Below are 14,974 nucleotides of genomic sequence, written 5' to 3' on the forward strand. Positions count from 1 at the left end.
TAATGAAAGGACAGGGTCCTCTCATTGCCACGTGCAAGTCCCAGCTGGAAGGCAGGGCCCTCCCAGCACAATTATAGCCAACGACTGTGGTTGTAAGCTTGAACCTATGGTCCAAACACGTAGACCCACGTGCTTTGTGATAGAGTTTGGGTGCATGTAGTTAAGTGAGGTTGAAACTCATGAGAATGCTGTAAACAACTTGATCACGCCCCTACTTTGCCTCGTGGTATCTGCTATAAAATAAAGACATGCTTGTGGGCGCTGTCGTTGTCTCCTCATCAGGGAGGCAGTGTCCCACCGAGACCCAGCTATTATTCTCTTGTCTGTCTTTCCTTAATCCTTTCACCCCCGCCACTCAGGATCACCCTTGGTCGTGCTGGCGTGGCACATATCAGGTTATTCACATATATGTTGTAAATTAACCCCTTATCAGATGTATCATTGTAAATTATGTTTTCCCATACAGTGGGTTCCCTTTTCATTTTGATGGTGGTTTCTTTTGCTGTACAGACACCTTTTATTTTGATGTAGTCCCATTTGTTTTTTTCCTTTCTCTTGTCCTAGATGTTGTATCAGTGAAAATTTTGCTACTTGAGATGTCAGCTTTTTTGCTGCCAACGTTTTCAAGAATTTTTATGGCTTCACCACTTACATTTCAATCTTATCCACTTTGAACTTATTCTTGTATATGGTGTAAGTTGATGGTCTAGTTTCATCATTTTACACGTACTTGTCCTATTATCCCAAAACCATTTATTGAAGAGACTGTTTTTACTCCACTGTATGCTCTTGCCTCCTTTATGAAAGATTAGACTCTATATTATTAGAGCATAATGGCTTGGGTTGATTTCCAGGTTCTCTGTTCTGTTCCATTGATCTATTTCTGTTCTCGTGCCAGTACCAGGCTGTTTCGATTACAGTGGCTTTGTAATACAGCTCGATATCTGGTATTGTGAACCCTCCAACTTTGTTCTTCTTTCTTAAGATTGCTGTTGCTCATTTTTGGTCCCACAAAAATTTTTGGAGTGTTTGTTCTAGATCTGTGGAATATGCTACTGGTATTTTAATAGGGATCACATTGAATCTATAAATTGCTTTAGGTAGTATGGACATTTTAATGATGTTGATTCTACCAATCCAAAAACATGGTATAACCTTCCACTTATCTCCCATCTCTTTTTTCAATGTTCCATAGGTTTCTGAGTAAAGGTCTTTTAACTCATTGGTTAAGTTTATTTTTAAGTATCTTAACGTTTTAGTTGCAATGGTAAATGGAACCATTTTCTTAGTCTTTCTGAGATTTCATTATTGGTATATAAAAATGCCAATGACTTCTGGGTGATAATTCTGTATCCTGCTACATTGCCAAAATCAATTATTAAATCTAGTAGTTTTTTTTGGTGGAGTCTTTATGGTTTTCTATACATAATATCATGTCATCTGTGATTAATGATGGTTTTACATCTTACTTTCCAATTTGGATGCCTTTTAGTTTTTCTTCTTGTCTGATTGCTGTGGCTAAGACTACCAGTACTATGTAGAATAAGAGTGGCGAAAGCAGATATTCCTGTCCTATTCCTGTTCTTAGGGGAAATCGTTAGTTTTTGCCCAGTGAGTATGAGGTTGGCTATAGGTTTGTCATACACGGCCTTTATTATGTTGAGGTATAATCCCTCTAGTCCCACTTTGTTGAGAGTTTTTTAAATCAAAAATGGGTGTTGGATTTTATCGAATACTTATTTTCTCCATCTATTGATATGATCATGTGATTTTTTCCATTCAATTTGTTTATCACATCTATTGACTTGAAAATATTTTAACAGCCTTGCATCCCCAGAATAAATCCCACTTGGTCATGGTATATGATATTTTTAATATACTGCTGGATCCAATTTGCTAATATTTTGTTGAGGATTTTAGCATTTATGTTCACCAGAGATATTGGCCTATAATTCTTTCTTTGTAGTGTTTTTATCTGGTTTTTGAATTAGGATAATGTTGGCCTCAAGAAATGAGCTTGTAAGTGTTCCTTCCTCTTGAATTTTCTGGAATAGTTTGAGGATAGGTGTTAGTTCTTCTTTGAGTATTTGGTAAAACTCCCCTGTGGAGCTGTCTGGGCCAGGGCTTTTTGTTTTCTAGGAGTTTCTTGATTAGTGCTTCAATTTCATCAGTTGTTATTGGCCTATTCAGGTTTTCGGATTCTTCCTAATTCAGTTTTGGAAGGTTGTATTTCCCTAGGAATTTGTTCATTTTATCCAGGTTGTTCAGCTTGTTGGCACATAGTTGTTCACAGTATTTGCTTACAATGCTTTGTATTTCTGTGGTGTTCCTTGTTACTTCACCTCTTTCATTTTTGATTTTATTTATTTGGGTCCCCTCTCTGTTTTTCAATGAGTCTGGGTAAGGGTTCATCAATCTTGTTTATCTTTTCAAAGAATCAGCTCTTGGTTTCAATGATCTTATATTTTTTTTAGTCTGTCATTTATTTCTGCTCTGATCTTTATTTTTCCTTCCTTCTGATTACTCTTGGTTTTTCTTGTTCTCTTTCTAAATCTTAAAGTTTTAGAATTAGTTTATTAGCAATTTTTCTTGTTTCTTGTAGTAGGCCTGTAATGCTATGAACTTCCCTCTCGACTGCTTTTGCTGTGTCCCAAGATTTTGGGCAGTTGTGCATTCATTTTCGTTTGTTTCCAAGAAGTATTTTCTCTCTTACTTTCTTTCTTTTTCAAAAAATATATTTTATTGATTTTTTTTTACAGAGAGGAAGGGATAGAGAGTTAGAAACATTGATGAGCGAGAATCATCAATCAGCTGCCTCCTGCACATCCCCTACTGGGGATGTGCCTGCATCCAAGGTACATGCCCTTGACCGGAATTGAACCTGGGACCCTTCGCTCTATCCATTGAGCCAATCCAGTTAGGGCAGTTTTTCTTTCTTGATCTCATTGATAAGCCATTCACTGTTTAACCCCTAGAGTGCTGGGGAGTGCAATTGCGCTCCTCCTGTCTTTCGCCAAAAGTGCCGGAAGCACCATCGCTCCTCCTGCAGTGTCCAGTTCTAAGTCTGCTTTTATTAGTGATGATGATATTGCTAAATATGTCAATTCTTGCTGTGAAGATGATGATTTTGTGGAAGATATTGAATACGTAACTTCATTTACTTGCGATTTTTTTCCTAAACTGCTGTAAAATCAGCAAAAATGCCTTGGCAATTTTAGCATAGTTCCTAGGATATTGGTTTGCACTCAAAGGGTTAATAACATGCTCTTTAGCCTCCACGTGCTTGACTGTTTTGGGGTGTTTTTATTTGCTGATCTCTAGTTTTATGTGACTGTGATCCAAGAAGATGCTTGGTATGATTTCAATCCTCTTGAATGTGTAGAGACTTCGTTTGTGTTCTAGCATGTGCTCTATCTTTGATAATGCCCCATGTACATTAGATAAAAGAATGTATATTCTACAGCTCTGGGGTGAAATACTCTGTAAATGTCAATTAAATCCATTTGATCTAGTGTGTCATTCAGGGTCACTGTCTCCTTGTTGATTTTTTTGTCTAGAACTATCCCATGATGTCAGTGGGGTGTTAAAGTTCCCTACTATGATTGAATTGCTGTCACTCTCTCCCTTTAAGTCCCCCAGAAGTTTTTTTTATATAATTGGGTGCTACTATATTGGGTACACACACATTTACCAGGGTTTATTCTCTTTGTTGTATCAATCCCTTTAGTATTATGAAGTGGTCTTCATTTTGAAGTTTATTTTGTCAATTATGAGTTTTACTATCCTTCCCAGCTTTCCTTTCATTTCCATGTGCATGTAAAAAAATTTTCCATGCCTTCAACTCTTCACTTTCATCTGTGTGAATCTTTTGTTCTGAGGTGGGTCTCTTGTAGGAAATACACACACACACACACACACACACACATTCTTATCCATTCAGCTACCCTATGTCTTTTAATTTGAATATTTAAGCCATTATTTAAGGGTATTATTGATAGATATTTATTACCATTTTTACTCTTTACGCCTGTGTTCTGCCCTCTCTCTCTCTCTCTCTCTCTTTCATGTTACAACAGTCTCTAGCATTTTTTGCATTGCTGGTTTGGTGGTAATAAACTCTTAGTCATTTTTTGTCTGCAGAACTCCTAATTTCTTTCACTATGAATGATAGCCTTGGTTGATAGAGTAGTCTTGGATTCAATCCCTTGCTTTTCATTATTTTGTATACTACATGTCATTCTCTTCTGGCCTGAAGTATTTCTATTGAGAAATCAGCTGACAGTCTAATGGGAGCGCCTTTGTAGGAAACTTTGTCTCTATCTTGCAGCTTTTAAGATTGTGTCCTTAACGTCTGCCATTTTAATTATGTGTCTTGTTGTGGGTCCTTTTGGGTTCATCTTGTTCGGGACTCTGTGTTTCCTGGACTTGTGTGACTTTTTTCTTCCCCAGATCAGGGAAGTTTTCTGTCATTATTTCTTCAAAGAGGTTCTCTATTCCTTGCTCAGATTCTTCTACTTCTTGTACCCCTATTATATGAATGTTGTTATGTTTCATGCTGTCCCAAAGCTCCTTAAACTCTCCTACTTTTAATATTGTTTTCCAATTGCAGCTCTGAATGGGTATTTTATTCTACCTTCTCTTCTAATTCGCTGATTCAGTCCTTAGCGTCTTCTATTGTTGCATCCTTCCAGGGTATTCTTTACTTCAGCTATGTCATTCTTCATTTTGATTGATTCTCATTCATTGCTTCATCTCTTGTTTCATGTTGGTGTAGTTATCATTAATTCCTTATAATACTCATTAGTTGCTTGTATATCTCCCTAAATTGTTTGAGCACCCTTATAACTATTCGTTTAATTCTATCTAACAAATTGCTTGCCTCCATTTCATTTATTGCTTGCCTCCTTTTCTTTCATTTGGGGTTGTTTCTGTGTCTCCCCATTTTAGCAGTCTGTTAGTCTGGGGCACTGTTTCAGTAGACAGGGTCATGGGGTCTGGTCTGTACATCCAGAGTTAACTGGTTGTGCTGGGTTTGCTGTGGCAGGTCTGTGTTTCTGGGACTGTCAGGTCACATCTACCAGTCAATATCAGGCAGTAGGGCGCTGGGTCAGGCACAGTTGGTCGTGGTGGCAGGGCCAGGTGCACCATGTCAAAGCAGTGGGGTCAGTCGTCCAAGGGCGTGCAGTCGTGCATTCTGGGTTGGGTAGCAGCTCCGTGTCCAGGTGGTCCACGTGTGAAGGTGGCAGGGCAGGCCTAGTGCTGCTCAGCTGATGATAATGACAGGCCAGGCTAGATGCTGCTCCACTGGTGAAGGGGTTAGGCCGGATGATGTGCCGCTGGTGGAGGGGTCGGGCTGGGTGGAGTGCTGCTCCACTGGCCGAGGGACTGAGCTGGGCACTTCTCTGCTGGTAGAGGAGGAGGGGTTGGTAGGATGCCCTGCTCTCTAATATCGAAAACAATTATTTTAATCACTAAAATATAATCATCTTGGATTATTTAATAAATAAAATTATAAATGCTTTTGTATTCTTACATCTTTTACATCATTTCTATTATCCATTTCAGCCTCCTCTGTACAACTGTGACAGGTAATGTTAAACATAGAAAATAAAGCAAATCTGACCAAGGTCCTATGCAGTCCAGTTCATTCCACCCAAAGCAAATTTTATTGCTTGCCAAGCACAGCACTTTGTTCGAGGTTTTAGAAATCAGTACCTGCCACACAGTCCTTTCTAAACTTGGGCCTCCCTCTATCAGGATTGCAGGATTATCTTCAAAGATGGGTTGAACTTGGGAAGCCAGGATACCCAGAGGCACCAGAAGCAATTCTCTAGCTCTGTTCCCAGAGCCCAAAGTTCTTGGCTGATTCCTTATATTGCGCGCGCGCGTGTGTGTATACACCTATGCACATGTGCACATGTACTGGAATGGGAATTTTTCTTAAAGGCTTACCCCATAGTCACCCTAGTGGCTTTCTCCTCCTAATATCTTTGATTGATAAAACTGAAAAGTTTCGTGTGGTGTTTTTTTTTAACAAATATTAGATCAGAGGCCTTTTTAAATGCTAATAAAATTCACTCTTTTTTACTGGAGCTCCACACTAACTTAAAATTATAAAATGTGTTTTTATTACTCTCATGGCTCTCTTTTCTTCAATCTTTTCCCTCTTCCTGGCACCTTCCCTCATCCCCAAGCACAGTAGGCTTCATTATTTAAGCAACTCTGCCAGACCAAACCAGAAAAATGTCGTAGCAAGTGTTCACATCTGTCTTTCACATCCAGATCTCCCTTTTCTATCAGCAGACAACCTATCATCTATCCTGCAATGTATCCATCCAAAAAAGAAATACTTTATTCTCACTGCTGATTCTATTATCAACCACACATGAATAGTAATGGATTTTTTTTAATGCACATCAATATTTGCATCTTATAACAATGAGGCATGACTGAGAAGCAGTATATCAAAGTGAACCATGCACCTTGTAGAGCCAGATGTCCTGGGTTTTAATTCTGACGCTTTCATTTGCTGGTTGCACTACCTTGAGCTCTTTACATCATCTTCCTTTAAAAAGGAGGTAAAGCCCTGGCCAGTTTTGCTCAGTGGATAGGATGTGGGCCCATGGACCGAATAATCCAGGTTTGATTCCCAGTCAAGGGCATGTACATGGGTTGCAGGCCCAATCCCGATCCTGGTTGTGCATGTGCAGGAGGCAACATCGATGTCCCCCCCCCCCCCCCGACATTTCCACTCTCTCTAAAAATCAATGGAAAAAAATATTTTCGAGTAAGGATTAACAACATCAACAATTTTTTGTATTACCTGCCTCATAAGATCCTTTGTATTTTAACCCTTTGTAGCCATAAGCGTCTATAGACACAAGCGGCAGACATTTCCCACATGCCATGCGCGTCTATAATCGCAAATCTCACATATCAACTCTGGTCGCCCCATTTTAAAATCAAATTTGTCAGTGACATCTCTGGATTTGTAAAGAAAATTATGGAACCTAAGTTCGTAAATATTCCAGCACATGTGGAAGAAATTCCAATATCGATATATAGGCTGTGAGATATAAACACTGTGACACTTGAGACTTGTGTTATCATGAATTTCACACCTAAAATGGTAAACATGGTGTGTGTATTATTCTTTTTTTTTTTACAGATTTCGTCTTTGGCACATCAACAAAATTTAGTGTTTTTGAGGCTTTCCGTGTTGATGGTTTATTTTTATTTCGCACTCGCTTTTGTTGGTATTTCTGTAGAATTAAAATTATTATTTTATTATTGAATTTATTAATACATTATATTGTGCAAATAAAATTCAATCCCCATAAATGGCATCAGATGAAGAAATAATTGAACCAAGCACCTCCCAAGAAGAAGATGACGTCCTTTATTCAACTCCGGAATCAGATGATTTTTTAAATTAAATTCAAAATATTGTGGTGTGTGGGGATAGTTTCCACTTTGGATGTGTGGCAATTAACTGGTTAACATATGTAAAACACTATGGGATGTGGGCAAAATCAGTAAATTTAAATATTTTATTATGCTTTTTGCCCATAACTGTAGAAAAAAAACTTTTAATCTATTAAAATTTTCAGGAAATAAGCATGAGAAAATATTTTTATAGATAGGCAGTCCATGAAATTATATTACTGGGGTCAGATGGGAAGAAAATTTACTTTTTTATGATAGACAGGGAGACAGCGAAGATGCTAAAAGGTGTCAACTCTCAGGGCAGTGTGTTATCACTGAAGAATCTTTCTGGAGATGCTAGTTGTTAAATGAACATGCTGAAGGCCTATTTATGGCAACTCATATTAGCACAACCAGGTGTGCTGCTGGTTATATCACAGTATCTTCTTTGTGTGGCCCCACAGGAGAGTTCTGAATGCTTCAGTACCAGGAAACATCCACTGAAATATGCACCGTAAGACCAACATTACTTTTTTGCTTTGTCTACTAATTATATCATGCCTAAAATATGTAACACTATGCATCAAATTTACCTCTTACTATACTATCTTTTATTTTCTCCCTGATTTCTTTTAACCCTAGTCTTTAATATACTGCATTGTGTTTTATTCAGTCACTCCAAACAACTTCTTTTCATAGTGGACATAAATAAATGCATATAAGCCCAAGGGACCTTGTACCCAAACTTCTCTTTGGTCTCTCTATCCCAGGCTGCCAAATTATTATTTTGCTTTTGCCCAAAACACCTTGCATTATCTTAATATTTTCTGAGTTCTGGAGTTCTTCCTCCTTCCTGGATTAGTAGGTACCCAGATAATGGTCGACCATTTCAGCCCTAGTATCCACATTCACAGCTTTATCCAAAGTCAGCTCAATCTTGAGAAAAGAGGAAAACTACTTAAAGATACTGATCAGAATGTGGACTGCCTTCAATGCCTGACCTTGCTAATCGTCCCTGTTATAATCCCTCTAATTACCCCAAACTGGAATCCAGTCTCACCTGGAATGTGGTTCTCCACAAATTTGATACAATCAGCTTTTATACTTGTGACTGTTTTTCTAGCATTTATTTGAAAGTGTGATGTCATCTAATGGGATTTGTGCTCAATTTGACTTAATACATATCCTAGTGACAATTTTACAGGAAAATGATCTTCCTACAATGCATCCTTTTCACCAAGAAGTTTTACTACATATACAAAACAATGCTCTTCAATTGGGACCTTTTCCAACTCTTTCTAATCAAAACATGTTCGTCCTGCCAGTGCTAAGGGTCAATTACTATCATTTTTGTTTCATGAGAATAGCAAAGGACATTCCAAGATAATGAGATTGAAGCTGGGTGTTAGACCAACATGTGTCTCACTTATGCTAAAAATCAAGTGCACCAGACGGGTTCACTTTACATTAAATAAATAAGATTTTTCTTCTTTTCCCAGTGAATACTGGTCAGCTTTATCAGACTGAGGAGGAGCCAGCTTCAAGTGTACTGAGGTATACAATAGAGTATACACACAGACACTTTGCCAGGATTTAAGATCTTGGCCACAGATACAAAACAGCAGAATTCAATTTACTTTGGGAGAGTTCCTCTCCCCATCTAACAGATAACAAGAGAGCTCTACCCTACATATCATTTCCCCTGAATTCACCACACAACAGATTTCTCAATTTCACTACACACCAATAATTTTATCCTTATATTTGATTCTGCATACAATTTTGAGTTCTATAAGATGGATGTCAAAAAAAATGCCGATGTGTATGCTTTTAGCCACACCATCCATTCACTCATTTATTTACTCAGCAAATAATTACATACCTAACCACATGCTAGGTACTATACTAGGCAGTGAAATTAAAAGAAAAAAATTCCCCTGCTCTCAAGGAGCATTATGTTTATTGAGCAACAGAGGGCAACAATCACAACTGAAAGCAGTCAATGCCACACTGAGGGTGCAAACATGGCACAGGAGAGCTTGAGGTAAATAGTGCCAAGGACTTAAAGGGGTCAGAAAAAGGCTCTTAAAGGTAATCCTAAAGACGAGATTTGGAGAAAAGTTATGTTTTAACAAGTGGAAGAGAGAAGTAAAGGGCTATGTGAAGCCATGGAAGCATTAGAAAATAACATGTAAGTTAGAGAGTTGCAAGGAGCTCATTATTATAGCTGAAAGTATGAAGACAGGAATTGAGGGGGTGAGGTGTTGGGACTAGAAGAACTATATGGTAAATGAGTTGAAGCTTCTGTTCCTCAGGAGCTTAGAGTCAAGAAAAGGAAATTCTCTCCAAAAGGTCATTTCAGTAAGGCTGGTGTCATAGTGAAAGAACACACAGGGAACTGTGGCTGGACAGGCACAACAAATGTTGAAATTTATCCTATTCACAACAGAGTCTTTGAAAAATTCTAAATCGGTAATGATTACAACAGTGGCTGCGTGGACAACGGACCGGAAGTCATGGAGCTAGAGCAGAAGGACCAATAAAGAGGTTTCTGCCAAACCCCAGGCAAGCAATATGATAGGCCTGCACTAGGCCGCCTTACTGTGGCAATTTTGCAATGTCTTTTTCTAGTCAGGCTAATGGGGATTCTTTCAAATCTATCATAAAAGAAGAAGAAGAAAAATCCAGAGCAGTATTATCTGAAGTTTCTTGTATTTACGGGCTTAAAAGGAATTATATAAAAAAATAACTTTTTAAGCGTTCCTGTAAAAAATAAAACCTAAATAACACAAGATTAAGTTTTACTACAGATAACCTTAAAGCCAATAATAATCACAAAGGTAAGCAAATTGTGGAAAATCAATTTGATAAAAAAGTAGTATACATTGAAAATGAAAACAAGAGACTACGTAATATAGAAACTTAAAAAAAAATAAGTAGAAAAGCAGAATAAAAAATTGTATGTATAGTATGAAATTGCATAGTATATAGAATATATATGCTGATAGACTAAAAGGTTAAAATAATTTTGTTATTTTTATTCAAATTTCTTACAATAGAATAAAATGAAAAACAAACAAACACCAATACAAAATTAATGTTTACTGTATCCAATGGGCCTGACCTGGATGGTTACACCCAATTTCTTGCTTCTTGGTTTCCTAGAATAGATTTTACAAATAGTCCAATTGTCTAGCTATACTATTAAAATAAAATAAAAAATGGATACTTTGGCTTGACAAATTCTTAAAATTCCTATTGTGAACAGCTATCTCCTTCCTGATGCAAAGATAAGGCAAACTCAATAAGCTAAAGGAACTCAAAATGAAAGAACACAGAGGAAACATATCACAAATAATGTATGTGTGTTTTTCTTGAGTGCTTCAGTCTCTGGAAAATGGTTATGACACCTAACAGACTTATAAGTCATTTAAAAACAACTGAATCAGTCAACAAACATGCCATTTATTGAGCATCTATAAGCCATGCACTTTATTCTAAAGATACAAAACCAAAAGAAAACAAAGTCTTCTGTCCTCAAGGAACTCACAATTTAAAAGGAGAGAAAGAATGGCTGCATATAACTGCAATGACATATGGTGAATCCTCTAATAGAGGTATGTACAAAATACTGAGATAAGCAAAGAAGATAGGTAGAATGAGAAAAGTAGTAAACTTTATAAGTCAGTTAGGCCTTAAATGAGCTATAAGAAGGGAAAGAAGACTTGAATAGCACATGCAAGTAATTGTGACATGTAAAGCAAGGCAAATGTGTATGATTTTTAGTTAGTGCCTATGTTGCAGAGAGTAAGGGAAAAAACAACAGAAAATGAGGTTAACAGAGCTATCAGAGAATAAATCACAAAGTAGCTTGTATTCAAAATGGAGAATCTGGCTATTACTAAATTCTGTCAAAAAACATCAATTACAAATGCACAATGACTTTATATACAGTAAGGAAGAAAAAAAACACTTTAAGCTGGAGTCTATTAGGAGACTTCATAGTATACTCCTACGTAAAGCTGCATGCTCTACCAAAGGGCAACAACGTCAGTGTACGGTAAGAAAATAAACTGGTCATGCAGAAAGGAAAAGCAAAGAACTTCGCATTTCTCTACTTGCCCTTAGGTAGAAGGAGGGGGAAAATCTCCCCCTGAGAACTAAACTCCAAGCAGGTCTATAGTCTGAACTAAAGCTACCAGTGTGGTACAAAAACAAACAAGCCAAGAATTTAAAATGCTCTCAGATTGGCAAGTGTCTCAGATGCCTGGCAGAAACAAATGTAAATTATCTTTAGTTAAACCAAACTTCAATCCAGGTCAATAACAATTTAAAAATGCAATCTCATTTCAAAGATGACAAATGAAAAAATATTCATCGTGGAATCTACTTAAAAAACAGATCTTATAGTCCTGTGACTATGAATCTGAAGATGTTTCAGAATTAGTTGAGGAACTGCTAAAACATTCTTTATAACAGTTGCATAGCAGAGATTATTAGATAGGTAGGCCTAAACAAAATGCTGGAATCTCTATTCTAACAAACTACCCGAGGGTGGGTGCGTGTGCATGCACTATTAGACAAGACAGTAGCATGTCTGTGAGGAGTTGGTTGAAAACTCCTACTATCCTATATAATAAAAGCGCAGTATGCAAATTGTCCCCTCAACTGGAGTTCTTCTGGGAGTTTGACCAGGGGGCCAGCCGGGGGAAGGGAGGGAGGCTCTGGCTAGCAGCAGTGGCAGGCGGCCAGGGGAGGGAGGGAGTACCTGGCTGGCAGCCAGCAGCTGCTAGGGACCCTACCAGTGCACAAGTTTCATGCACTGGGCCTCTAGTAGACAGTAAAGAACAGTAGGATTTAGACTGACACTTAGGGAAGACACTCTGGTGCTGATGGACTTTGTGAATAGATAAATTAGAAAAGGGTAAGGAGATGGGGGTAGTAATATAATAATTAGGAGGTTATTAAAAGAGGCAAGAGATATAAGCATAACCAATGGACATAAGACACTGGTGGGTAGGGGAGGCCAGGGGATTATCAGGGTGGGGGGAAAAAGGAGACATATGTAATACCCTTTGTAATACTTTAAGCAATAATACAATTAAAAAAATAATAAAAAAAATTTAAAAAAAAATAAAAGAGGCAAGAGATGGTGATCATTTAATTAGTGACAATGGAAAGAAACAAGTGTATAAAGGAGGCAGAATTAGAATTCTATAAAAACTAGTGCTATACAAAATCCTACACTACATTAATATCAAATGCTCCAAATGCAACTAACAGTCAAAATGATCTCCAAGTTCAGATATAAGCACAGAGAGATTTTATTACTTAATGTCTTACATTTCTATTAATCAGTATATACAAACTGAAAAATGTAAATCTCTTTGGGCAAAAGAGAGAAAGGACTTTAAATTACAAACAGAAAATAATGAGTTAAAAAACTTACGCTGAATATGAATGAACTGTTTGGGTTGTTTAAACTCTCCTTTGTACAAGCGATTATAATAGTTGACGTTGCTCTCTGCCTCAGGAACTGGAATGACCATGCTCTCTTTTTTCTCTCTAAACACTTGCTGTGCTGAAATAGCTCGCTGTAAGTGATGTTCCTGGAAAATGTAAAGTAGGCAACATAAGTTGTTTTAATAATGTTACTTTAACGCATAATTATATTTGTTTTACTTGGTTTAATAATAGCAAGGTGCTTTAAGAATCAATTATAAACAGTTCCTTTGCCGCAAAATTAGGAAAACATTGCTGTTGCTCTCCTTTAATACTTGTGGTTCATACTTAGATGTCACCTTAGATCAGCAGTTCTCAACCTGTGGGTCGTGACCCCTGTGGGGGTCGAACGACCCTTTCACAGGGGTCCCCTAAGACCATCGGAAAACACATACATAATTACAGATTTTTTTTGTGATTATGCTTTAATTATGTTCAATTTGTAACAATGAAAATACATCTTGCATATCAGATATTTACGTTACGATTCATAACAGTCGCAAAATTACAGTTATGAAGTAGCAACGAAAATAATTTTATGGTTGGGGGTCACCACAACATGAGGAACTGTATTAAAGGGTCGTGGCATTAGGAAGGTTGAGAACCACTGCCTTAGATGATCACAATTTTAATAAGTAGAATTTTTTTTAAAATATATTTTATTGATTTTTTTACAGAGAGGAAGGGAGAGAGATAGAGAGTTAGAAACATCGATGATAGAGAAACATCGATCAGCCGCCTCCTGCACATCTCCAGGGAGATGTGCCCACAACCCAGGTACATGCCCTTGACCGGAATCGAACCTGGGACCTTTCAGTCCGCAGGCCGACGCTCTATCCACTGAGCCAAACCGGTTTTGGCTTAATAAGTAGAATTTTTAAAGATTAAATATATACATACTCTTCACAAGCTAGAATTTAACATCTTAATTACAAGAAAATTGATCCCTTGTTTGCCAAAGTGATTGAGGTGTTTGTCACCAATACCAAGTTACAAACAAATATGCAAATGGCAAGAAAATAATTTTTATTGAAGATTTTAAGTGTCTTCTGCATTTATATTGCAAAACCTTCAACAATACAAAATTCTGGATAATTCAAAGAAAGATAAAATGATGCTCAACAGACAAAGTTAAACAAAAACTTCTTATAAAATATACCAGATTCTAATACTTTCAATCACCTCCCACTTAATGCATACTTTCTCCCTTTGACCCACAGTGGACCATTCCCATCTAACCAGCTATACCTTGTGGAAGAAAAATTAGATTATCTTACCCCCCAAGAATTCCCCTTCATATTCAGATTAAACGTTTTTTAAAATCCCCTAAAACAAAACAAATTGGAAAGAGAGCAGCAAGAAAAGCCCAGATGGAAGGAAGTAATAAAGATCAGAGCAGAAATAAATGACACAGAGACTAAAATACTGGTACAAAACATAAATGAATCCAAGAGGTGATAAACAAGAAAAGATAAACAAGATTGATGAACTCTTAGCCAGACTCATTGAGAAACAAAGAGGACCCAAATAAATAAAATTAGAAATGAAAGAGGTGAAAAGTAACAACAAACACCAAAGAAATACAAAGGATTGTAAGCAAATACTATGAACAACTATATGCCAACAAACTGGACAACCTGGGAAAAATGAACAAATTCCTAGAAACATATAAATCTTCTAAAACTGAATCAGGAAGAATCAGAAAACCTGAATAGGCCAATTACAACTGATGAAAATGAAATAATTAAAAAGCTCCCAGCAAACAAAAGATCTGGACCTGATGGATTTTCAGGAGAATTTTACCAAACAGATTTCAATAATAGATCAATCAGACAGAATATCAACAAAGAAAAAGGACTTAGACAACACTACAGATCAACTGAACTTAAAAGAACATTCCATTCAACAACAGAACACTCATTCTTCTCATGCACTCACAAAACATTTCCCAGGATAGATAACACGCTTGAGCACAAAACAAGTTTTATCAAATTTAAGAAGACTGAAATCATACCAAGTATCTTTTACAATCACAACAGAATGAAAC

General features: G+C 37.1%; 1 protein-coding gene across 1 annotated transcript in view; it reads right to left on the bottom strand.

Annotated features, from left to right (window-relative positions):
- Positions 1-14,974, bottom strand: part of EPC2 (enhancer of polycomb homolog 2) — a 125,404-nt gene that overhangs the window by 66,395 nt on the left and 44,035 nt on the right. Inside the window, exon 2 of the mRNA XM_081095376.1 lies at positions 12,875-13,034. Coding sequence (XP_080951502.1) covers positions 12,875-13,034 — 160 coding nt within the window. The remainder of the gene's footprint in view (positions 1-12,874; positions 13,035-14,974) is intronic.

Source organism: Myotis nattereri (assembly GCF_964212035.1).
Source record: "Myotis nattereri genome assembly, chromosome: 7".
Taxonomy (NCBI): domain Eukaryota; kingdom Metazoa; phylum Chordata; class Mammalia; order Chiroptera; family Vespertilionidae; genus Myotis; species Myotis nattereri.